Here is a 24,226-nt window from a genome sequence, read left to right on the forward strand (position 1 = left end):
CGTCCCCCTCACCCCGGTCCCCGCCCACATGCTCCCCAACCCCGGCTCTCCTCCAGTTCCTGCTCTCCCAGGTCCCGGCCCTCAACCCCCCCCAGCTCTTACCTTAGCCCCCGCCAGCCCCTGCCCGCACTTCCCTTCACCCCCCCCCCCCCCCGCCACAGCCTCTTCCTTCATTTGCCCCCAAGCTCGGTTTCCCTCATTTCCCCCAGCCCCTGGCCCCACTCCCAGTCCCGGCTTTCACGGCTTCCGGTGTCACCCCGCTCAGTCCCGGCCCTTCCCGGCCGTGCCCAAAGCGGCGCCGGGGCTGAAGAACCAGGCGGAGTCCGTGGCACAACAAGTCCTTTATTGCAGGGGGACAGGGCGGAACAGCCCTCGTGCAGTCCCGGCTCCCCACGCCGGTGCCCGTGGGACACCCCGGAGCCCCTGGAGCAGTCAGATGGAGGGCGTCCCAGCGCCGCCAGGGCGTCCCAGCGCCGCCACTGCCTGCGCCGCCTGCTCGGGGACACGGGCCGGGTCGCTGAGGATGGAGGTGGAGATGCTCAGCTGCCGCAGGGAGCTCAAGACGGCTGCGGGGATAGGGGACGGGGCTGGAAGGCGTGACCCATCCTGGGGAACACGGCGCTGCCCGGCCCTGTTCCAGCCCCCAGAATGGTGGGACTGGTCGCTTCCACAGCCCCAGAAGACGCGGTGGAAGGAAACCCTCCCTGAGAGTGGGTTTGGGGTGGGCTGAGGGGCTTTGGGGAGGGCTGAGCCTGCCCTACCAGGACATGGAGTTGGGACACTTCCGGCTCAGCTGGGGTGTGGGTGTGACAGGAGCACGGGAAATCACTGAGCAGGAGCCCAAGGACATCCCACAGATCAGCCCTGCCATCCCCCAGGACACCCCTGTCCTTTTCCCCTCTGCCTTTCGAGGATGCCTTTCCTGGACTGAGAAGTCCATGCCAACCCAACTTGCTCAGGGTGCCACTGCCAGGCACAGTATCACCTACTTGGCCGAAGCGCTGGGAGGGAGCAGTGCTGGTCCAGCCAAGCGAGGGATGTTTGGGTGAGGCTCTCCATGCTGGCTGTGGACACCATGCCATTGAAAGACTCGAAGAGGGGCCGGATGATGATACTGAACTGGTGGGATCAGAGGAGTTAAGGACCAGCTTTGCTATGACAAGGGTCTCACTCCTCCCAGGTGTGGGCATCACCCTCATATGTCAGTAGGACAGACTTTCTTGTCTGGACATGGAGCAGAACTGCTGGGACAGCAGGACAGGCCATGGAACAGACCTGCTGACTGCCTTCCCAGCACAGCACCTCACCTGGCACTAGCCCAAGCTGCTACGGTGATGGCATAAGTGTCACCTGGGTAGGCAGTGGGAGAGATGCAAAAGCCCTGTCATGGCTGGGGCTACAGAAAAGGTTGCTGAGACAGAAGACATGTCCTCCAGAGCAGGTCAGGGAACAAGCTAGCAAAGTGCTCAGGGGCAAGGCAGGACATCAGTGTGTCCCATAAGCTCCCCTATTGCTTCCAACCTGCAGGGACCAGCCCGCAGATTTTGTGCAGGCAGTAATCCACAGAGATACCTCTATCACAAGCATATCCTAGAGCCCATGAGGAAGGAGCTCCCCAGCCCTGCATCAGAAGTCACCTCTGCCTGGTCCAGATGCCCTGTGGCATCTGGATGGGACCATGGGCAGCAGTGCCTTTCATCACTCTGCCACTTGGGATTTCACACACTCAAAGGCTCTGCCAGTGAGTCCCAGTGTGTCTAAATTGTGCTCAGAGAGGAACAGATCCACCTCTTTGCCCACAGGTTCCTTGGCCCTTGATCCTCCCCCCATCCCTGTGCTTCCAGGGTATGGCATGCAACCACGAAGACCAAGCCATCATGTCCACAGCTTTGTGTTTGGACCTTTCCTAATCCATGGCTACTGCCTCTCAGAGCCAGTTCCCATGTCATCGAGAGCAATTCCCTCCATAAGCTTAGCTCCACTTCCCTTCTCCCTGAGGACCATTTACCAACTGTTTTTGATCCCTTGGAGCAGAATATCCCTCCTAAACACAGAATATCAGCATGTTCCCACCATGCGACTTTGGCTGGGAATCATCTCCCTGTGGTCCCCAAAGCCTCCTGAGCTTGAGGGACCCCGAAGACCCAGTAGCAGCGGATGAACCAGAGCACCTGGTGCCTCCAGTGGAGGGTGAGATGGAGCAGCAGGCACTGGCCCCGAAGGATACAATCCAGAACTTCCAGTTCTGCAATGTGGAGGAGCGAACATACTCGTCAAACATTCTGCGCATGTGGTCAAAGCGCTGCCGTGTGATGGGCACCCCTGTGGCCGGCAGCTGCTCCTGGCACAGGCTGTGGGGCACAACCAGTATTGTGGGGCCATGTTCGGGACTGGGAGCTATGGAAACTCAGCAGGAGTTGCCAGCCAATGTCCCCCTCCCAGGGCAGGTGTGAGACCTGGCCCTGCCTCTGTCCTGCCTCTTGAGCATCAGCCCTCCCACAGAGAGGGTTTGAGGAGGGCCAGTCAGCTGGGAGGTTCTCCAGGGAGACCTGCCATGTCCTGCTGCCATCCTGCCATATCCTGCTGCTTGCCCTGCCTGGCTACCCCAAAGCAGGCAGTGCTCCCCCATCTCCCCCAGCCACGCCCCCCTTACTTGATGGAGCCATTGAGCTCCTCGATCTGCTCCCGCAGACGCTGTGCCTCATCCTGCAGAGCTGCCCGCTCCTGCTGCAGCTTGCAGATATACTCGGCTGTCTTCTGCAGGGTGGTGGCCTTGCTGACCTGGGGGGGCACGGGGTGAGAGGGGAAGGGGGCCCAGACCACCCTCACACAGCCGCACTGTGTGCCTGCTGTGTGCTCCAGCCTCCTGCACCACAGGCTGGGGTGCAGGAGAGGAGCGCTGAGCTGTGGGTCACAGCAGGGATGCAGTGTCTCTGGGTGATGTGCCGTGTCCCTCCATGCCCAGGGCTGGCCCTGGGTTCTCACCTTGATGCTGGGCTGAGCACTCAGTGTGCTCACCAAGCTGTGCAGTGTGGTGAAGCCAAGCTTGATGTTGAAGCGTCTCTTCTGCTCAGCGGAGATGTGTGTGATGCGGCGGCTCTCCAGCTGCAGGTCAGCGCCGTCAGGCACCTCCCCGCAGCAGGGACAGCCATGGGCCAGCAGCCCCACTGGGAACAGGCTGGCCCAAAGCTTGAAGTGAGGGTGGAGGGTGTCTTGGGGGGAGGAGGAAAGGGGGGTGCATATAAAGTTGGCAGCTTCTGCCATACCTTGGTGGACTCAGGCCTTCCCGGACGGGACATGGGCTGGTGCAGGGAGATGCTAGTGCCCTGCCTTGCAGTGAGTCCTGGGGAAGCCTGGCTGGGCTTGGGCCAGTCACTGCCTGAAAAAGGGAAGGTGCTGCTCTGAAGAGAGGGATAGCAACAGCACTCATGACAAGGTGACATCTCAGCACCTGGGGCAGGCAGAGAGGGGCATCCCACAGTGCTGCCCCCACCTCAGGACAAGCCACCCCACTCAGCTGATTGGGATGCTCCTCTTCAGCCTCCAAGCACACATTATCCCAAGTCCCTCTCATTTTACAGCTGTTCAGAAATGGGAACATCTGGGATTCGAGGTTTTAAATTCCCAGCATTTCTTGGGGTAGAAATTGCATGGAAAGAGGTGTGAGGGCGGCAAGGTTCTGGTGAGCAGCGCCAAACTGAACTGGGAACAACACCAGATCCTGGTTTCCAGCAGCCACACTGGTTATTGTGAGTGAAAGCGGATGCTTCTTGCTCCAAAACCAAGCTCCGGGGTTTCAAAACCACAGTCCGACATTTTGCTCCATTTTTGTCTTTCCCTATTTCTGCTTTTGCTGCTGGAGAAAGAAGCAGGTGAAAAGGCACAGAAGGAAACCTCCATGCTCATCAGATTAAATAGAAATAGCCAGGATTGCAGCCAAAATGAAAATTCCCACAGTGCTTGGTCTGAGCTCTCTGCAGGAGCCCCAGTGCCCTGTGGAGCTCCTTGGGGTGCTCCAGACTCACCACAAGCTGAGGTGGGGGACAGCTGCTCTGCCTTGGTGCCTTGCAGGGGGCCCAGCTGTGTGCCTACTGTGTGCAGCAACACTTGAGAAGGGCTGGAGCCAGGAGCCAGTCCTGGGCTCATCTGGGACATTCTGGAGAGGAAGGTGGCAGGGACTTTGGAGACAGTGCTCTGCTGCTGGAAGACAGAGGGAGGGGAGTTGAGGGATCAACACCTCATGCATACCAGGTTGCACTAGGATGTGCAGCCCCTGCCACTATCTGCAGGGGCAGCCACAATGCCCCAGAAAAGGGGCCCTGCAAGTGAGATGTCTCTTACCTCTGCCTTGGTTGTTTTAAAGAAGAAACTCAGGCAACTCCTGCCATCCCCAGCCACCCAGCCATGTGCCCCCTTCTTCCCTCCATTTCTGTCCAGCCCACACCAAAATGTGACCCCCAGAACCCATCTCCACCCCTTCCCCAGCAGCCAGGAGAAGGCAATTCCCAACCTGGGGGGTTGTTGAGTGCTTACCTCAGAGTCAGGGGTCATGGGCATGAGTCCTGCACCTACTGGGCAAGGGATATCCAGCGCCAGGTCCTGCTTGGCTGAGGGGGCACGAAGCAGATGGGCATTGCTATGTGGGGCTCTTGGGGCTGGGGTGACCTTCCCTGCCCCAGGAGACAGCTAGCCCCTCCCTGCACCAGAACTGCTGCAGCCCCTTCGCTGCTGGATTGCCCCAGAGAACAGGGATGCACCTCTGGAGGAGTCTGTTCTCCTCACAGGAGAGTTCTCAGGAGCTTCAGGCAGGCAGGGAGCTCCAGCCCCTCCTCAAGCAAGCAGAGGGCCATAACTGTGCCCAAGGGACTGTCCCATCACACCCACAGGCAGCATATCAGGCAGGACAGCAGTGAACCCCCCAGCCTGTTGTGCCAACAGGGCCATAAAGGTCAGACTAGGGACTCTAGGAATTGCTAGGAACTTCCTAGCAGTGCCTGTTGCCAAGTCCTGGGGCTGGGCGGCATTTCCCTCTGAGGCCATTGAAGCCAGGGCTGATCCCTCACACATGGCTTCACCCCTGGGTTTGGAACTACCCCAGTATGGGGACTGCCTTGTGCCCTGCCCAGTATTCCCTGTGTCCCAACCCCAGGAAGAAATGGGGTCCCCACTCTGATCCCCACAACAGCATGCCCCCCGCCTCACTCCTGTGTCCCCCGACAGCCCCCCAACCCTGTTACCTGTGGTCAGGAGCTGGTTCGGGCAGGGGTTGGGCTCAGGCAGGTGGGACAGGGGGTGTCCTGGCAGCCTCCTTGCCTTGGTGCCACTGGACTTCACTTTGGGCCGCCCACCCTCACCCTGGGGTGGCCCCTTGGCGGGAGTAAACCTAGGGTTGCCCAGCAGGGCAGGGGGCAGGAGCTGGGAGACAGCAGGACTGGAGTACCCCTGGGGCCCCATGCCTGTGGCATGGCCCAGTCCTGGGACGTAGGGAGCAAAGCAAGGGCTCGAGAGAGGGGAGGCAGGGTGAGTGGCAAGCGAGGGGTCAGGTGAACTGCTGTAGGGGAACTTAGAGCGGGAGGCCGAGGTGGGGGAGAAGGAGGGTTCCAGGCTCAGCAGTGGTGCCCGGGGGGATGGGATGGGGGGGACATAGGGGGGTGCTGGTGGCTCCAGGCTGAGGCACTTGCCAGGAAAGTCGTACTGCAGTGTGGGCTTGTGTCGGAGCTGGGGGCTGAGGCTGCTGGGTGCCACGTCGGGGGGTTCGGGGGGCAGGGGGGTCAGGGGCAGCTCAGAGCCCAGGAAGGCGCTGTGGAGGCTGAGCTGGGAGGCACCACGGGGCTGCAGAAGACATGGCAGGGTCAGGGTGGGTGACTGGTACACCACCAGTAAGCCAAAGGCTGCAGGCTGGGATTTCACTCACCTGGAGGAGGGTGCCAGCTAGGAGTGGGGCCTCGGGGCTCGCAGGCAGAGCCCGAGCACCCATCAGGGACCCTCCACTGCTGAACAGGGGCTCAGCCATGGGCGAGAAGCAGGATGGATCCTGGTAGCCCGGTTGTGTCTGAGATGGGGGTGGCCGGTGGCTGGTGAAGATTTCTGCAGAGCCAAGTAGAGACACAGTGACTGGCATAAATGGACCTGCCCAGAGAGGATGGGGATGCCCTGGGGCATGACGGGTGGAACCATACCCTGCTACTGGCACTCTGCACTTTTTGGGGCCAGGGCAGCTCAAGCACATTTTCACCCATGGCCAACAAGTTCTGTGCTGCCCACTCCAGTGCTGCTGTGCGTGCAGCCTGTGGCTAACCACATCCCATGGCCTTCCTGAAGCCAAGCCGCGTGACCCTGCTGCGACTCCCGCTCCCTTCCTCTCTCCTTCCCACAGCCCTGGTCCTTCCGCAGGCCCAGACACCACAGCACAAAGGGTGGGCCCCACACTTTTGGCAGCTGTCTCCCTGGGTACATCAGCCCCATGAATGCCTTGGCTCAGTGCCTGTGTCAATGCTGGCTCTGGCATCGCCACAGGGAGGGTTTATCATGGAGAGGATGACTGTGGGACACAGATGGCATTGCTGGATGCTTCCCTGTAGGATGGAGTAGGAGAGTTCACTAGGTTTGCTGCCCAGCAGCCACTGGCACAGGTGCAGTGCCTGAGCAGCCACTGGGGACAGGCACTTGCACCTCCTCTGGGAAGCACCCAGCTATGCTCTCCAGCCCTTGGCTAGCACTGGCAGTGCCAGCTCCAGGCCCTGCTGCTAGTTCTGCCCACTTGGTGTACACAACCATGCTCAGAGCTCCGATCCAGGCTCCAGCAGCTGGGGTGCCCTGGATGGGACCCACAAAGGCCCTCTGCTGAATCTACACCAGAGGAGCAAACACGCCAGCACTGTGGGATGGCAGGAGACTGGGCATGGTGATGTTTCCAGCACGCTATGCGCTACCATCTGAGGGGAACACTGATGTGAGACAGGACAGAGCCACTGCTGAGATGTCCCAGTCAGCTCTCAGAGTGCCCCTTACCCCTGCAACAGCCATGGTGAATGCCTGACAGCATGTCAGGGCCATCCCTGCCCCTCCAAAGGCCAGTGCTTTGTATGTGCTGCAGTGCTGCCAGGCAGGAACTTGGGCTTCCTGGGATGCAGTCCAGCCCCACATTGCTCCCACCTCAGCCATGCTCACACCAGGATGTCCCTGCTACCAGCGCTGAAGCTCTGCAGGTATTTATAGGAATTCGTGATGCTCAGCCTGCAGATCCTATTGTGCCTCTCACCATGCCTGTCAGACCCTCTTGTGCCTCTCACTGTGCTACAGGGATGGAAGATGCCTGGCAGTCCCTGGGAGCCTTGTCCTTCCTTTCTCCTGCCTCTTCCTCACCCCATAGCTCTTGCCCATGCTCCTCCTCACTGTTGTATCACCCTGTTACACTTGAGGCAGTGTGGCATGGCCAGGGCGCAGCCTGCTCAAGGGAGAAGAGCCTGCATGGTCAGCAAACCACAGCTTTGGTATCCTGCTCAAACCTAGGGATGCTCTCCAGTGTGATTGGGCCTTTCCAACCCAAAGACCCTTCAGCACTTGTCCCAGGCTTTGGGGAGAGTCCTGCAGTGCAGCAGGGCATTGCCACCCCATGGGACGGACAGCCCAGCCCCAGTGCCCAGCACCAATCCTACCTGAAGCACAGTGCCAGCAGGGCACAGGGCTGGGCTGCTCCCTCGCCTCTGCCATGAGGACTTGTCCATCTGCCTCACACCGCACTCCAGCACCCGCCGCAGACACAAGATGCTTCCTCATTTGGGGATTGGTTTGCAGGCACTGACTGACAGGCACTGAGCTCTGCCACACCACCCCACACAATGACAGCCCTGTGACCCCATGGTGCCTACCCCACATGCCTGCCCTGTGTAGCTCTGCATGAGGCTGCTGGGTGATCCTTGCTCCAAAGCTGCCTGCCCTGCTGAAAAAGTGACGTTTTGGGACATAATTGGGTTGGCTGGCACCCAGCACCCCAACCTCCTCTCCCCACTCTCCCCACGGTCCCAGGGGTGCATGGCATACACAGTGCTCAGATGTAACACCTTATCACCCAGGGAGCTGCTTCATCCAGGACAAAACTCCCATCAAAAGATCTCCAAGCACCCCAGGGGATGCTGCTCCGTCCCAGAACACACTAAGCCGGGCAGACCAGGAGCCACAGAGAGACTGGGGGACCTTCCCCAGCCCCAGCAGTGTCCCTGGGCTGAGGCACTGGACATGGTTAGAGCAGGAAGGGATGTTTCCTTGTAATGTGGTCTGCACCCATCCCATTGCCAAGAAGCACCCTAAAGCAAAAGGCCTTTTTCCCAGAAAAAAGCTAACCTAACTGATATATTGGTTCAGAAAGGAACCACCGTGCTCCTGCCATCTCCTGTTGAGCCATCTCCTCCTCCTTGAGACCATGCTGGGCCCTCGGAGAGGTGCTGGAGCTGCTGCTGCGACACCATACAGGCCCTCTCAGCATCAGGAACACTTGACACCAAGTGTCAATTTAACCCAGTTGGAGATGTCACACTTTCTAGGAACTGATGACCACTTGGGGCACCAGGGGCAGAAGGTGAAGCACCAACTATGGCAACAGACCCTCTTCCCAGCATGCCTGACTCTGATGGGATCTCTGATTGAAATGAGTTTGAGAGGGTGGTGGCAGGAGTCTTCTCACCTCATCCATCCCAAGAGTATCCATCCCAAGGGCACCCATGCTACCACCTGCCCTGGCACATGGAGTGCCTAGCCTGCTCCCTGCCAGCATCTGGTCTTGCAACACCCCAAAGCCATATGGTGCAAGTACCCTTTTTATTTCCTGCTCCAGGAAGTGGAGACAGGCCATGGAGCTCCAGGCTGCTCACACAGGGGTCTGGAGATGCTGGTGCTGCCCAAGGACACTAGCTATATCTGGGTAGCCAGCAGGCTCCCACCCTGCATGATGTGCACAGCTCTGACATGTTAGAGGGCAAAGCTGGTCCCCAACAGTGCCTTGCCCTGGCATTTGGGGACACTGCTGTGACCAGGACATGTCCCAGCTGAGCTGGAAACCAGGGCCAGACTTGTCTTTGGTCAGCCTGGCAGGGACAGTGACTTGTCCCCAGGGGATGTAGCACAGCCCTGTGCAGGGTCCTAGCTCCAAGCCAACCACCCAGGCTGGCTGGGCAGTGGGGTGAGGAGGGGACTCAGCAGAATCTACTCTCTAGAGGTTTCCTCCTGCTCTGGGGGACAATTGTCCTTCCTCTATTTGCAGTCAAAATGAGGGCCTTTAGCACTCCTGGAAATAACCTCTTTTTGTAGAAATCCCCTCCCACACCTCATGGCCAAGCCCTTCCTGACCTCCTGTGCCTCTTTCCAGGGTCAGGCAGGCACAACAAGGCTCCACCTTCAGCCCCTGCCCATCCATGCTGCTTTTCCTATGCCATTAGATGTCCAGTGCTTTCTGCCTGTCTCAGCAATTCCCACTACTGCCAGGCCAAACCTGTGTCCCTCCATTTTAAGCAGTCACGGTGTGCAGGACTGGGTGGGATGTGGTACTGCATCCAGGCTGCCTCTTACCTGATATGTCCATGTCATCCAGGCTGGGCTGCAGGGGTGCCAAATCCGGCTGTATCATGTCAGCATTCCCAACATACGCTGGAAGAGGGCAGAGCTGGAACATCAAAGCCCAGATACTGCATCCCTGAGACCCACCTTGAGGGCTGCTCCCACCACTGCTCTTATAGCTACCTGGCTTCCACACCTCTGTGTCACCCCAGAATCACCCTGTGTCACTGCACCCTGCCCTGGGCAGGGATATAAGTGCCTACCCTGAGGAGAGCCAGGGCCATCTCATCCCATCTCACCACTGTCCATCAGCCCCTCTAGGGCCTCATCCAGTTCCCAGGAACCCCAGTGAAAGGCTGATTCTTGGCACAGGACCGGGCTGGAGCTGCAGATGCCAGGTAGGGACAGCAAAGAGTGGCCATGGGAGAAGGACCTGCCCTGGGGGCTGGGGCAAAGTCCTTCATGGTGCTGGTGGTCCCTGGGGAGCTCAGCCCTCAGCATGCTGGTGCATAGGGAACCACAGGAGAAGGGGATGATCCCACCCTGCCCAAACACTCCTCAAGCATCCTCTCCCCTGGTGGCTCCTGTTTGAGAAGAACAGGAACATCCCTTCCCCCTGCCCCATCAAGGCAGATGCCTGGGGACCCTGCCTGCTCAAAGGACGTGGCTGGCAGCTCTCAGGGGCTAAACCAAGACACAACATCTGGATTCCTCCTTCACATCCTGCTGAAGCATGGTCTGCAGCACCTACCATCTTCAGGGAGTGCCTGGTGGGTGCTGGGCATCTGTGTCATGGTGAAGAGGGTGTCAGATATGTCCGAGAGGAAGGTGTCCAAATCAAAATGCTGCCTACTCGCACGCTCTTCCTCCTCATCCCCAAGCAGCATGGGCACTACGTTGCAGAAGAGCTGGTTGCACCATTTCTCTGTAGGCCTCCAGACATCCTCGTCCTACATGAGGCAGAGCAAAGGAGCCGAGTGGACGCCTTTCATGGGTGGGGTCCATGTCTGCTTCCCTGGCTGCTCCCCTGGCAGCTCCCATGCTCCCTGCAGTGTTTGCTCCCTCCAAACCTTAACTCCTGGCTACTTCCAGAGGGTGGATCCAGCATCCCAGATGCTTAGCATCTCATTCCAATGGGCTTATCATGCCCTGCTTTTCTTTGCCCTTCTGCCCAGTGCAGGGGTCCAAACTGTCCTCCCTTTTCTCCCTCTTCCCACCCTCAGCAGTCTCAGCAGACTCACCCTCTTTGGACTGGAGATCCCTCCCTCCCGTGTGGATTTTCGGAGCTGGAAGGAGAAGAGAGCCTAGGTCATGCCCCGGGCAGGGAGAGCTCAGGGGTCAGCCAGCATCCCCCTCCCATGCTGGCAAAAGCCTGTCATGTCCTGCTCCAGGGAACCATGTTCCATCCATCACACTATTCCATCCCACTGCTGGCACTGCCGCAGGATGGGGAGCAGCATGGCCAGAGCCACTCACCCGCTTCTTATAGTAGATCCTCCATTTGTGGTACTCCCTCATCACCACCTCAATGCGGCGTTTCCAGTAGTTGCCCTCCAGCACAACAGCCTGGGGGGCAGGACAGGGGGTTAAGGCTGAGCTCTCTGGCTCTGCACCCCATAGCCAGGGCTGCTTTCCATGTGCCATATCAGAAACACCTTTTCCAGCAAATCTATGAAATGCAACATGTCCCCAGATCCCTGCTGTGCCACACAGACCTTGGTGCTGCCCAAGAGAGCTGCAAGGGATCCTGCCCTACCTCTGGTTTTCGGTGCTCATCAGCCTCCATGCCCTCCAGAGGGGTGATGAAGCCGCACACAGGGTTTTTCCTCCGTTCCACATCTGCACAGGGGAGAATACAGCTGGCTGTATCCATGCCCCATCCCTATCTCTGCACCTGTACACAGTCATTCCAGTGCCAGCCCCATCCCACTGGCACAGCCTGGCATCTGGCAGACCGAGTGGGATCTGACACCCATACTCACATTGGATGTACCATGCTCTCCAGATCACATTGTTGAGTCGAATTTTATCCCAGCAAAGCAGACGCAGTCCCTTGAAATTCTTCCACTTCGGAGATACTAGCTTCCCACTGAAACACCAAGCAAAGGGGAGGCTGAGGGGCACCACCTTGAAAGATGTACAGAGGCCACCAACCTGGTGGCAGGTCAGGAGTAGGTACAGCCATGTGACTCTGCTGCAGGTACTTGCCAGGCACCTGTGGGAGCACCCACTGGAGCATTCCAAGCTCCTGCACACCCTGGGAACAGCACTGACCTAAACCCTGAGCTTCACACACCCACAGAAGGCTTCTCAAACCCCTGGATTAAAGCACAGCCCATTGAGGCATTGATTCCTTGATATTTGAACCCCAGCTTTGAGGTGGGATCCTGCTGCTCCTGACCAAGCCAACTGTGTCCTGGCCCTGGGGGACAGGAAGGTAAGTTTCCTGCCCAGGTGAGATGTGTGGTAACATGCACTGTAGTGCCTCTTTCATCATCACAGTGTTTGGACAGGTAATTCTGACCCTTCCTTTAACACCAGGCAAGGCTTGAAAATGCTGCCTTCAGCTGAGGCAATCAAGGGCAGCCCTTATGGAGGGTCTGGGAAGAGAGGATAACACTGGAGGATGTTCAGGATGTTAAGGGACACTTGCCTGTGCTCCAAGACACACACATAGCGATACCAGCCAGTCAGAGCTGCCCTGGCTCTCCATACCAACTGCTGCAAACCTGCCCCCCCAGCCCGAGCTGAGCTCCCCGATTCCCATTTCCTGGTTCCCAGAGGCAGCTGTGTTTGTTCTGCAGCTCATCATAGTGGTGGTGGTGGTGGTGATGTCCCTGACGGGACCTGCAGTGCAGGAAGCCTCATTTCACTCCTCGTCTTGTTTCCATCCAGCCAAGGAACACAGTCCCTCATGTGCAGCCACCGAAAAGCTCCTGAGTGTCCTGCTGCCCCAGGAACTCTGTGGGGAAGGCCAGGGTCCCTCTGCCTTACTTTGGGATCCATTTCACATCTCCAGCTCTCCCAACAACATGGCGTGGGCCTCGGGGCAATGCCAGGTGCTCCAGGGGTCACTTTGAGAGCTAGCTGCAGGCTGCCTGGCATTTCTGCCTGAGAAGCCATGTCCCTCTCCAGCAGACAGTTTTTACCCTAAATATCTTGGTGCTGCTTTGACTTCCACTTTTCCTTGGTACATGCTTGGAGCAGGAAAGGTGGAATCTGAGTTGGTGTCAGGGTGCTGTATATCCCCTGTTTCCAGCCCCTCCAGGTGCCACACGGCTGTGTCCCCAGGAAGGGGAAGGTGCTAGGAACGAGAGTGGTGCATGAAGCCTTTGATTTGTTCATTGAAGCTGGTGAAACCTCTAAATGTTCTCAAATAATGATTTTGGTGGGTTCTGTTTCAACCTTCCTTGAAATCTGCCTCTGGGAGAGGGAGAAGACTGGGTACCCCTACAATTCCAGAGCCTGATGCAGGGATGTGTCTAGGAGCAGGTGCAGGAGTGGATGAGGATGGTCTCCCAAGGGAGACCCAGCCTGACACATGGCCCCAGGGGCTGGAGAAGGACCTGTGACTCCAGCCTACAGAGAGTTAAGGCTGACACTGACCACTCTGCTATCACCAGGATTTTGAACTTTCCCCAGGCGCGCATGGCAAACAGCAAGATGGTGCCAAGTGGAGGAGCCAATGGAAGGGACAGGATTCCTGGGCACATGGCCAGATCATGCTGGTCAAGGCCATGTTCCTCACTCACAGCCAGCTGAAAAGAGCAGCCTGAGCCTGTGGGACACACCTTGGCCTCGTGTGAGGCCAGTGGGCCATGACTAGGAGTTGCTGTGGGGCCTGGAGGCAGCAGATGCCTTTGAGCTTTATCACCAAATGCTTTTTTACCCCCTTCATGATCCTTTCAGTTTTGGGGCTTAACAGGCTGATCTTTGCTCCCTGCTATGCCTTGAAAAGGACCCCACCCTTCCCTGCAATTAATCTCCCCTGGGGAGATGAATGCAAACTTCCCATTGAACCTGGGAAGGTTATAGGGTGCCCCAAACAGGTTGGGGGTCCTGCTGCCTACACTATCAGAAGGAGGGGGACACAGACCCTGCCACTGGCTACAGGGTGTTTGTGGAATAGGGTGAGGTGGCAACAGGGCTCAGCCTGGGTCCAACACTGGCATGGATCCAGCAGTACCTTGTTTGGTCTGTGACTCATTTACCCATCCAGCAGTTTCAGGGAATGGGGAAAGGGGAAACCTTGGGGAATGACAGAAGAAAGAAGGGCAACTCCCTGCCACAAATAACAGCAGAGCCACAATGCAGCGTGGGTGTGTTTAGCCCGAGCACGAGCCTTTCCCACTCATTAGACCCCCTAGACTGGAGTTCTTCTGCAAGAAAAAATAGGGTTGAATGATGAACTCCAGTGACTGCATTCCTGGAGTCTCTGCCTGGTGTTCACTACCCCTGTGTGAGCATTTAAGGCACTGTGAATTAAAGAATCAATAGCAGCAGTTCCACTTCTCCCAGGGTGGACGCAGGCTGACAAGAGGATGAATTAGTAGGGGATTGGCCCCCCAAACACCTTGTTTTAAATCACAAGAAAGACTGAGTGTATACTCCAAGAAACTTCCCAGTCTGCTGTCCCTTTCTTGTCAAATCTCTCTGGAGCACAAGACAGATGTTGCCAGGTAAGACCACAAGTGACTGCAGTTCACATCTCCCAATCTGCCCCCAGTTTTCCTTCCTTCGGGAGGATGCTCCCCAGGTCAGTGATTCCCAACAGTAAGGCACAAGAGGGAGTGTGAGCCCAGCCATGACACTGTGCAGGCCACACTGTGGTGATAGAGAGGATGAGCCTTCTCGTGCTAAGGCCAAAATGTCAGCAGTTTGTGAAGGAGCTCAGCTCCACCCTCAGCTTTTTGGGTAATGAGATGCAGCCAGGTGGGCTGTAGAGAGAAACAACATTCTAGGGAAGGATTCAACAAATGCAGGATGTTGCAGGAGAATGAGTGGGAAAGTATCATTACACAGGAAGCTGCTCTAAATGTCCTGGATTACAGGTAAAAAGGAACTGCTTCATCCTAGCCTTAGGAGGAAGACCTCAGAGACGGGAGTTGCCTCCCTTTGGGGGATCTGAAGAAACAAATCAAAATGTGGGAAGCAAACCTTGATGTGGAGAGAGCAGTTCTTTACCAGTGAGGAGTGATGCACAGTCCTGCCTGTGGAAGGAAGATAAGTCATATCCCCAGAATGATTGCTTAGGCTGAGACAGGACTGCTATAATGTTTGTGAAATGCAGAGGAGGAATGCTGGAGAGGGGAAGAATTCCAGATGTAACCATTGAAAAATATTTAGGGAAAGCTTAGTGAGTTACCTTTGAAATGGTGCGAGCCCAGACAGCAAAGGATGGGTGGCTGTAGCAGTCACAGCTCATGAGGGGACAGGGTAGTTTTCCCCTCTGCTCCACACTGCTATGGCAAAGTCTGGACATTGTGTCCAATGGACAAGAGAAGGAGGTTTACAAACTGGAGTGGTCCTGGAGGAGGATATCAAGGTCGTTGAGGACTAATATATGTGACAGAAGAGGACTCTCAAGGATGGGTTTGTTCAGCCTAAAGAAGGTGAAGAGAGAATTACTGCCATCAGCTGCCCTAAGGAGGAGACAGAGCCAGACAGTTCTCAAACATGCACTGAGAAAGGCCAAGGGGAAACAGACATAAGAATTGGAACAGGTAAACTCCAAACTAGAGCCATGGACAGCAATTCCCTGTGGGAGAGGGGCAACCCTGAGTAGGCTGGACAGGTGGTGGGGTCACATCGTAGGGCTCCATCTGTCAAAGTGATGGCCCTGAGCAACCTGACTTGGCTTTGGATCTAGCCCTGCCCTGCATGAGGGTTGTATGAGGAACTCCACAGGAGCCTTCCAGGTGACAGCTTACAGTGGTTTCTCCTTGGTTAGGAAGTTAGTCTGAGCTTAACTGTGGGTGCTCTCCTGAGGGCTGGAGGATATTGGGCTGGTGACCCCAACTGAGGCTGTGCTGCCTCTGGGAACCTGGCTGGGAGGGGAAGTGGAAAATGGCAGGTGATGCAGAGAAGTATCAAATCAGACAACACTAAATGTAGAAATGCACCAGAAACACTTAACTCTATTTTCTCACCCTGATACCTTTCTCCAACTGCTGCCTACAAGTGTGTCAAAAATGTATTAGCAAAAGAAAGGCAAAGTGAGCTGGGTTGTCCAGCCTGGAGAAGAGACGGCCCCAGGGAGACCTTAGAGCTCTTCCAGTGCTTAAAGAGGATCCAAGAGAGCTGGAGAAGGATTTTGATCAAGGGCCTAGAGTGACAGGACAAGGGGGACTGATTTCACAGTGTCTGAGGACAGGGCTAGATGGGATATTGGGAAGAAATTCTTCCCTGTGAGGGTGGTGAGGTACCTGGACAGGCTGCCCAGAGAAGCTGTGGCTGTCCCATCCCTGGACAAGGCTTAGGTGAGTGTCCCATTACATAGGAGCCAGTATCTGCACTGCCATGTTCACTGCAGGAAGGAAATGTGCCACTGAGAGTCCAGGGAGTAAGGAGAACCGGAGCAATGGAACCCTGACTGTAGTGGAATGGCCAGCCCCCAGTCACACACAGTACTCCAAGGGTCAAAGCCCTTGTATCCTGTCCATTTCCACTCTGCCTGGGATCTCCAGAGCCCAGGGGCACACTGAAGCTGCCTTGCACTTCATGAGTCTACAGTTTGAACACCCTGGTGTGACAGTATCTGCTTCTCCAGCCTCAAAGCTGCAGGGCTCAGGTATGGAAAAAATGGGGCTGGGAGAGGAAAAGACAGCAAGGCCACCAGTGTCTCTATGACCCCTGTTTGTGGCACTCAGGGTGACCTGCCCAACCAGGAAGCATGATCCTTACCTGGGTCACCCCATGCTGAAGCTCCCTGTGCTCCCAGAGAGCACTGGCTTCCCCAGCTCCTTGGAGCGGAGCTGTGCTGTGCTGGCTGCTGGCAAACTGGGATGATCCCATCCACCACCTAGGATATGGTGATGGGTCAGAAGTACACAGCCATGTGGGAACTGGAGTGCTGTCTCTCTGCCCAGCATCCCCAAGGATGTCCTGGCAGTGACCACATTCCCTATTGCATTGAGCATTCAAGGACTCTAAGACAAACCTGAGAGCTCAGCCATACTGGATGAGGTAATGGACACCTCTTCAAGGCTGCTTTGCTGAGGTTTTGCTTTCACATGGTAGAACATCATCATCATTTGGACATTTTGGGAGAGCTATACACGCAGTTTGGCACTGACTCCAGCAGAGCAAGTCATGCTGATGCCATGCTGGAGAGAACTCAAAACCTTGGGGCTTGGCAAAGGAAGGGAGCTGCCTCCAAGAATGTGGACTGTGGCCATAGAAGGCACATTGCAGTCTGTCCTGTTGTCACCAAAGAGCTGTCACTGGGCCTTGGCAATTTGTCAGGCAGAGGAACAATGCAGGCATCCATCTGATTTTTCAGGAGAGAAGGAGGAAAGCTTTCAGGAGACCTTGGACGAAACCCATGCAGCTATTCAGTCCCAAGTGCTACTGCATGTCATGGAATAACCTCAGGACATGGGGACAGAGTAAAGGACGGAAGGCAGGACTCCTGCTCTGGGCTGGGTTGCCAAAGAACTGAGTGTTAGCTGTCCACAGGGTCACTGCTGCTATACAAAGTGTGCTAGGTCTGGCCCAGGAGGAAATACAGCTGGGCACAGTGACACCAGATCTCATGGGAAAATGGAGGAGAGTCAAGCTACACGTGGAACAGAGAAGCTTATCACCTGGCTCCACAGCCAACAACCCGGCATCAGCTCTTTCTCCCTGAAACTTCCCAGGATGGCAATTTCTGAGCATATGACACATCACAGCCCATGGAGAAGAGGAGGTCAGAGGGAAACAAATTCCTGGCTGGGGGACGGGGCTCATCTAGCCTCCTGCCTTCAGCTAGCTGGGGGTCCTTAAGACACACACAAGGGCTCTGGGACTCACCTGTACTCCAGGCTCATGCACTCAAAGAGCCGGGTGAGGGTCGGGTCAATGCTCCGGGGATCAGCCAGCTCGGGCTCAGCACGGTGGTGCCGTCGCCGGGGCAGTGAGTCGCTGTGCGGGCACGACACCATGAAGTGGCCGCTGTGGATGACCTGGGAGTAGTTCTGTGTCGCAGCACTGGGTCCTGTGCCACACACAGCTGCATCCTCTGAGTCAGAGTCAGAGTCGGAGACGGGGCAAGGCCCAACCGGAGGCTCCAGGAAAGGTCCCGGCAGTCCCACCTGAGTTCCTGCCATTCCTGCTGCCTACTGGGGAACCCTTATGGATCTGACCCAGCACTGTGATCTGTGCCCCAGTTGAGCTGAAGCCCTACAGACACTGGATTGGCATCGAGCACATGCTGGACTCCCCAGTACAGAACACTGGCACCACGCCTCCTCCTAGGCACCTCCTCCAGCCAGCCCACGCCACTGTCTGTTCCTTGCTCCAGGGTTCAGCGGTTGGTTCCCCAGGGCAGATTCACTGCCAGCGCTATTTATAGTGCTGGTGGCTGATCCCGCCCATGGCAGACCATCAGCAGGACACGTCCAATGGCCACCAAGCACCAGAGCTTCAGCTCCATGCCACCATCCTGCTCTAGCAGTGTCCTGACAACCCCAGCTTTTACATCCCCACACACCTGGGGAGGAGCGTCCCCTGTCCCCCCTTGCTGTGGCCAAGGGTTGGCTGGCAGTCGGCTCTGTTTACCTGGAGTTAATCACTGATCCGAGGTGCTGGTGGAGTGAAGTGCAGGCAGTATTTACCCAGTGCCTCTGCTTTAATGGATCTCCCTGCACTTTCAAGGGAACAAATACAGATTAAGGGACACAAACAAGTAAAATTATAGCAACGGGCACTCAGCTCAGCGCAATGCCAAGGCACTGAGCCAAGTGCCGAGCTAAGAAACAGCTCAGGAAAGCCTGTGCAAAGCTGTGATCCAGCAGGAGAGGGGATACAAACAACAAATATGAGAGAGAACAGATATGAGTTTGGGTATGTGGGATTTACACACCTTGTTGTCACGTAGTCCTTAAAATGAAAGAATCATCAAATCCTAGAATGATTTGTGTTGGAAGGGACCTTAAAACTCATTTCATTCCACTCCCCTTCCACTAGACCAGGGACACCTTCCACAAGAACAAGTTGCTCAAAGCCCTGTCCAACCTGGCCCGGAGTACTTCCAGGGATGAGGCAGCCACAGCTTTTCTGAGCAGCTTGTGCTTGGACCTCACCACCCTCACAGGAAAATTTTTTTTCCTAATATCCACTCTAAATCCGCCCTGGGTTGCCTTCACCTCTGAGGTTTCCTGAGAGATTTGGGCAGGCAGGGCTTGATGCACCAATCCCTGCTCCATGACAGTGGATCTTGGACAAATACAGGATGTAGAATGTGCCATCCCAGCCAGACCTGTGTCGCAAGCATCTGCTCACTGACCTGAGCCACAGAAGGACACAGTACATATAATTTCACACTTAAAACATTTATTTGCTTTCTAATTTCTGGCAACTTCTTTCCCAGCCCCACAGCCTGGAAGGAGCACACATGCCTGGAAAGCACTCTGGAAAGCACTCAGGCAGAGATCTTAGGTACCTCTGATGGAGATACAGTATAAACTCAGAATAGACGGCTGCAGACATTGGAACCCTAATCCAGTTTGTAGATGGAGCTGAATACTTTTCATATCGCCCAAGTGAGACCAAGAAGGGCCAGCAGCTATCCAGGGTATTTTCCAGATCTGGAAGAAGAATATGCACAAGAAGGTGGTTTGGACAGCTTCTACACTGGTTGGTGCAAACCTCCCTTTCACACCATTTCTTCACTTAAGAACCACGTCTTCATTTTCTAGACAGATTTCTGTGGGTCTGCAGCTTTGTTTTCTCCTCTGTGATCCATTACAACCACCTCAGCCTGTCCCAAGCTGCCTGTCAAGATGTTGAAGAGAGAAGTAATTTTAAAACTACTGTCTGTATATATTTTAAAGTAGTAACGGGCATGTGAGTGACCTAGGAAATGAAGAATTAGGTAAGGCACAAAGAAACAAAGATGTCAAAGATACAGATACTTTCTGGGCACATTCCACTCATGCTGTGCAAAAGACTTCCCAGGATTTTGACCAAAATCATTTGCCATCTGTTCACCAGTCCCAGACAGACTTCAGTCCTCTGAGATAACATCTGTTTGAGGGAAACAGAGAAGTGCATCAGTGAGGCTTTTATGAACATCACAACTCCCTCATTCCTGGTCCAGCAGATCTCATGCTGCAGAGAAGGAAAATCCCACAGGCAAAGGGCATCCAGCCTGGAGGAGGGAGTGACAGATCCTTAGTCAACCAGGGAGCAGAGCAGGAGTCCTACACAGGGGCAGGTAGGTTGCAGAGCTGAGGAAATTTGTAAAAGACTGTTTGGGTCCTAAAATGTGTGATGCCATTGGAAATGAGAGTCAATGTTAAGGGTAAAGTGAAGCACATCCCTCACTGTACACTAGGGGACTCTAGATTAACGCCAGTCAAGAGCTAAAGGTAACTGTAAGCAGGTCCCTGTAAACATCAGCTGAAGGCTCATGAGTAATTAAAAAGAAAAAAAAGGCTCCAGATATTGCAAGGAAAATATTGCTTGCCCCCGTATAAAGCAAGCTCACAAGTGTGTGTGGCTCTGGTGCCTGGCTCAGAAAAGATGGAGAAACACTGGAAAAGGTCACAGAGATGAAGAAAATGGGTGGTCAGAAGTGGGAATGGCATCCTTGCAAGAAAAGGGATCAGGACTGTTAGGAAAAAGGTGAATGAGGTGACAGGCGCTGACAGTGTAGACGTGGATGCAGTAGGAACAGGGAATGGTTGGAGGTGGTTATTCAGCACATTTCAGAGCTGGAGGTTGGAGAGGATGATCTCCAGAGGTCCCTTTGAACCCTGAATATTCTGTGATTCTGTGTTTCTAGGGGCACCAGGCAAAGGAAGGGCTGGCATGTTCATCTCAGTATGTTGTGAAACCAAAAGTCCAATCAGGAATTGGGTAAACTGATGGAGGACTGGAACCATTAAAATTTTTTGTGTGCCCAAAGCAAAGCTAACTGATGGGAACTCAGAGCTTGTAGCACCCTGGTCTAGTGGAAGGTGTTCCTGCCCATGGCAGAGAGATGGAACCAGATGAGCTTTAAGATCCCAAACCATTCTGTAAGTCCATGATTCGATATCTATGCAATGAGGTTCTTGGTGATTTTTTCCATGGATGGCCTCTCTCCCTGTGTGAACAGCTAGTGCTGACAGGATCTTAACACTCCATGTAGTGGCAGGACAGAGTAAGGAACATAGAAAAGAAAATTGCAGCCTGCAGCCAGACTCCTCATAGAATAATTCTGGGCTCTCCTTGTCTGCCAGATTTCCCTCAGGAAGCTGCCTGGCAAACCCTGGGCAAGAGCACCCTCTGGGGACCAACAGAAATGAAATGGTGATATTACACTTCTCAAATCCCTTCTTTTCACACTGACATTGCATTTTAATTGGGTTTCATGATGGTGATGTATGCCAGGTTGTTTGCCCAGAAAGTGGAGCCTGCTGGAGAGGGCTGGCTCACTACATCCCATCTCTGTTACTGTGGGACAAGCTGAACCTCCCTGGAGAGAGCAAGAGAGGCCTGAGGATGCACAGCAACCTTGGAGCTTCTAGGAAAAGTGAGGTATCACCTCAAAAAATCATGGAGTTGTTTGGGTTGGAAGGGACTTAAACATATTTCATTCCAACCTTACTGCCATGGCCAGGAACACCTTCCACTAGACCAGGTTGCTGCAAGCCCAGTCCAAACTGGCCTGGAACACTTCCAGGGAGGGGCAACTTCTCTGGGCAACCTGTGCCAGGGCCTCACCATGCTCACAGGAAAGACTTGCTTCTCAATATTCCATGTAACCCTGCCCTCTAGCAGTGGGAAGCCATTCCCCCTTGTCCTGTTACTCCAGAGTCTTGTCCAAAGTTCCTTTCCATCTCTCCTGGAGCCCCTTCAAGCACTGGAGGGGGCTCTAAGTTCTCTTTCCCAGGCTGGACACCCCCAGCATCCCCAGCCTCTCTCCACAGTAGAGGGGCTCCAGCCCTTGGAGCATCTCAGTGGCCACCTCTGGACTGGCTTCAACAGCTTCACATCTCTCCTGTGCTAAAGACCCCAGAGGTGGAGGCAGCCCTGCAGATCAGGTCTCACAAGGGCAGATGGGGACAGTGTCTTCCAGACAAATGTCACACTGGTTAAAGATAATGAGGGGATATGGTGTAAAAGAGACTTTTCTGCATCTTGCTAAGGAGACTCACCATGAGGATGGAATATCCAATGGAATTGTCTTTCCTGTCCTGGAAGGGAATATGGTGCTGGGAGCCCAACACAGGTGGGGACACTGCCCCTGAGCTGCCTCTCGCCCTACCTGCATGTATAGTGAGTGTCCAGCCTGGGAGGGGAAGGCATTAGCAGAGAGTTCCTTTAATCATACATCTCAATGTGTATCTCAAGGCAAGAGAGTTAGCCGAGAAAAAAACCAAAAAGATTTCTAAATGCAACAAGAAATTCCCAAGTTTGACAGCCAAGAACGTTTTATGTAAGTTATTGTCTCCTACAGTGGGTTTAGTCTCCTTTCTGAGTTGGCAGATGCCTACTCCCACCTGTCACACACCTCATGACTCACTGCAGAGGAGCAGGAGGCAGTAGGAGGCAGGGAGAGAAATCCCACATTTCAAGGCAGACAAGCAGTAAAATGACAGCGTCAAAAATCACACACAAGCATGACAAAGTAATAGAAGATTTGTTATTGATGACTTTTATTTTCTAGCTCATGTCTCTATATTGATTAGGAAACAGCTCTCATCTCCCTGAGCCAAAGGCACTCCAGGACTTACATGCCCACTGGAGGCAACTTTAGTACATAAATACCATGGAGGCCGGAAGCTGGAAAGGGTGGCATCTGCTGAAGGGTTCTGCCCTCAGAGATGAGGATGTATCATAGAATCATGGGGGTTGGAAAAGCCCTCTACATCAAGCCCAACTGTTCTACCAGCACTGACTCTGGAAGTCATCATGGCTCAGGGAAAACCTGAACTGCAGCAGTAGAAACCCTCTAATGCATTAACCTCTTTGAGAACTTCAAAGGTCTGAAATAAACTTTCACAATTCAGACAGTTCTTTGAATACAAATTTATTTGACTAATTAACATCTATTAAGCCTTACATGCAGGAGGTTCGGAGTGGGAAGTTGTCTGTGCACTTTAGTATCTTGAGCAAGATCTTCAGTAGAAATTAGGTAGTTTTCCTGAAACTAAAGATGTAAATTAACTGACAAAGCCACAGAAGTCTACTGAGTTGAGCATTTCACATGTTGTATAAAGTGCACTACCGATCTGGAAACTTCTTAGTTTCCAAGAGACTGTTTCTATTATTAATGTAATTAAAATGGTCTGACTCTGAACTAGACAACACAGGCACAGCTGAGAAGTAGAGAAAATCTACAGGAGGAAGAAAAAGTTGAAAATGTCTTATTTTATTCAGTAGCTACATATGACCAACCTCTGCAAAGACCCTGTGGCACACCCAGTTTGGTTTTGCTTTGTTCCAATTCTTTGGAGTGCCTGAATTAGCCCCAGGTTGGGCAGAAAGGAAATGAAAATGCAACTAGCAGTAGGTGGTGGGTTTAATGAGGATGGCCGAGGCTTTGCAGTTCCCCAGGCACAGGTTGCTCCATGTCATGGCCCCTTTGAAGTTCAGATGCACAGAGTGACATGCCGAGTTCCACCACCACCCGCAGAGCTGGTGGCACAGCTCCCATTAGACGTGTCCTGATCCCGATCTCTAGCAGAGAACTTCACATTGTCATGCATGGTGGTCATGCCCTTGGAGGCCATGGCATCCTTCACTCCCCAAGTGCACTCCCAGCCTCAGCTGGTAGCTCTAGAACTCATCATCCAGGCTGAACAATTTGTAGTCTGCAAACTTCATGTTATTTGAAGCATCCCAGATGACAAACCTGACCTGGTAGACATTCTGCCTGGTGATCTGGTGGATGTACTCAGTGACCAGCCAGAACTCGGTGTGTACATTCCCAAAGCCATGCTTGTAGGTGCTTCAGGACTCATCCCAGCTGACTGGAGTATCTCTGTGATTCCTCTGGATGACAGTCCAGCCTCCATCCTCCCTGTTCATCTCACAGTACACCATGATGTTTGCTGTCCTGTGGGTTGGATGATGTAGATGCCAGCAGGGCTGCTAGCAGGGACCTTGCTGCAGTCCTTGGGCCAACCTGGGGCATGAGAGAACATTGGAGGACCAATGCACAACATCCCAGTGTGCTGTCCCTGGCATCCACTGCATCCCTAGGGTTGAGAAGGAGGAAACCTCATTCCCTTAGCATTAGACCCTGTGGATGGCTGTCCCAGGGACATCCTGGGACTGAGAAGAGACATCCTCTGTGGGCCTGTGGCAGCAGAGTAATGATAGCAAAGTAATGGCAGTAGAGTCCTCTGAGATCACAGAATCCCAGAATGGGTTGGCTTGGAAGTGACCTTAAAGCACATCTTGTTCCATCCCCCTGCCATGGCCAGGGACACCTTCCACTAAACCAGGTTGCTCGAAGCCCCATGCAACCTGGACTTGGACA

At 54.5% G+C, this 24,226-nt stretch overlaps 1 protein-coding gene and 1 pseudogene across 3 annotated transcripts; both read right to left on the reverse strand.

The window, feature by feature from the left end:
* Window positions 1–215: 215 nt before the first annotated feature.
* MLXIPL (MLX interacting protein like) lies at window positions 216–18,180 on the reverse strand. Of its 3 annotated transcripts, none has more exons than XM_063173946.1 (17): window positions 17,566–18,180; window positions 11,535–11,641; window positions 11,309–11,391; window positions 11,029–11,118; window positions 10,794–10,838; window positions 10,304–10,502; window positions 9,565–9,642; window positions 5,915–6,087; window positions 5,238–5,832; window positions 4,534–4,607; window positions 4,026–4,200; window positions 3,267–3,379; window positions 2,986–3,066; window positions 2,654–2,781; window positions 2,228–2,351; window positions 990–1,119; window positions 216–566 (listed from the first exon to the last, which is right to left on the reverse strand). In XM_063173946.1, the coding sequence occupies exons 1-17, from the start codon at window positions 17,859–17,861 to the stop codon at window positions 433–435; spliced, it is 2,625 nt and encodes an 874-aa protein (XP_063030016.1). In that variant the 5' UTR covers window positions 17,862–18,180; the 3' UTR covers window positions 216–432. The 3 variants fall into 3 exon arrangements, with proteins under 3 accessions (XP_063030016.1, XP_063030015.1, XP_063030014.1); XM_063173945.1 differs by having other exon boundaries at window positions 221–566; window positions 2,986–3,105; window positions 4,026–4,197; XM_063173944.1 differs by having other exon boundaries at window positions 221–566; window positions 2,986–3,105.
* Window positions 18,181–23,244: 5,064 nt separating this feature from the next.
* LOC134427887 (fibrinogen-like protein 1-like protein) lies at window positions 23,245–23,929 on the reverse strand (annotated as a pseudogene).
* Between the last annotated feature and the right edge of the window lie 297 nt (window positions 23,930–24,226).

This window comes from Melospiza melodia, chromosome 21 (assembly GCF_035770615.1).
Source record: "Melospiza melodia melodia isolate bMelMel2 chromosome 21, bMelMel2.pri, whole genome shotgun sequence".
Taxonomy (NCBI): domain Eukaryota; kingdom Metazoa; phylum Chordata; class Aves; order Passeriformes; family Passerellidae; genus Melospiza; species Melospiza melodia.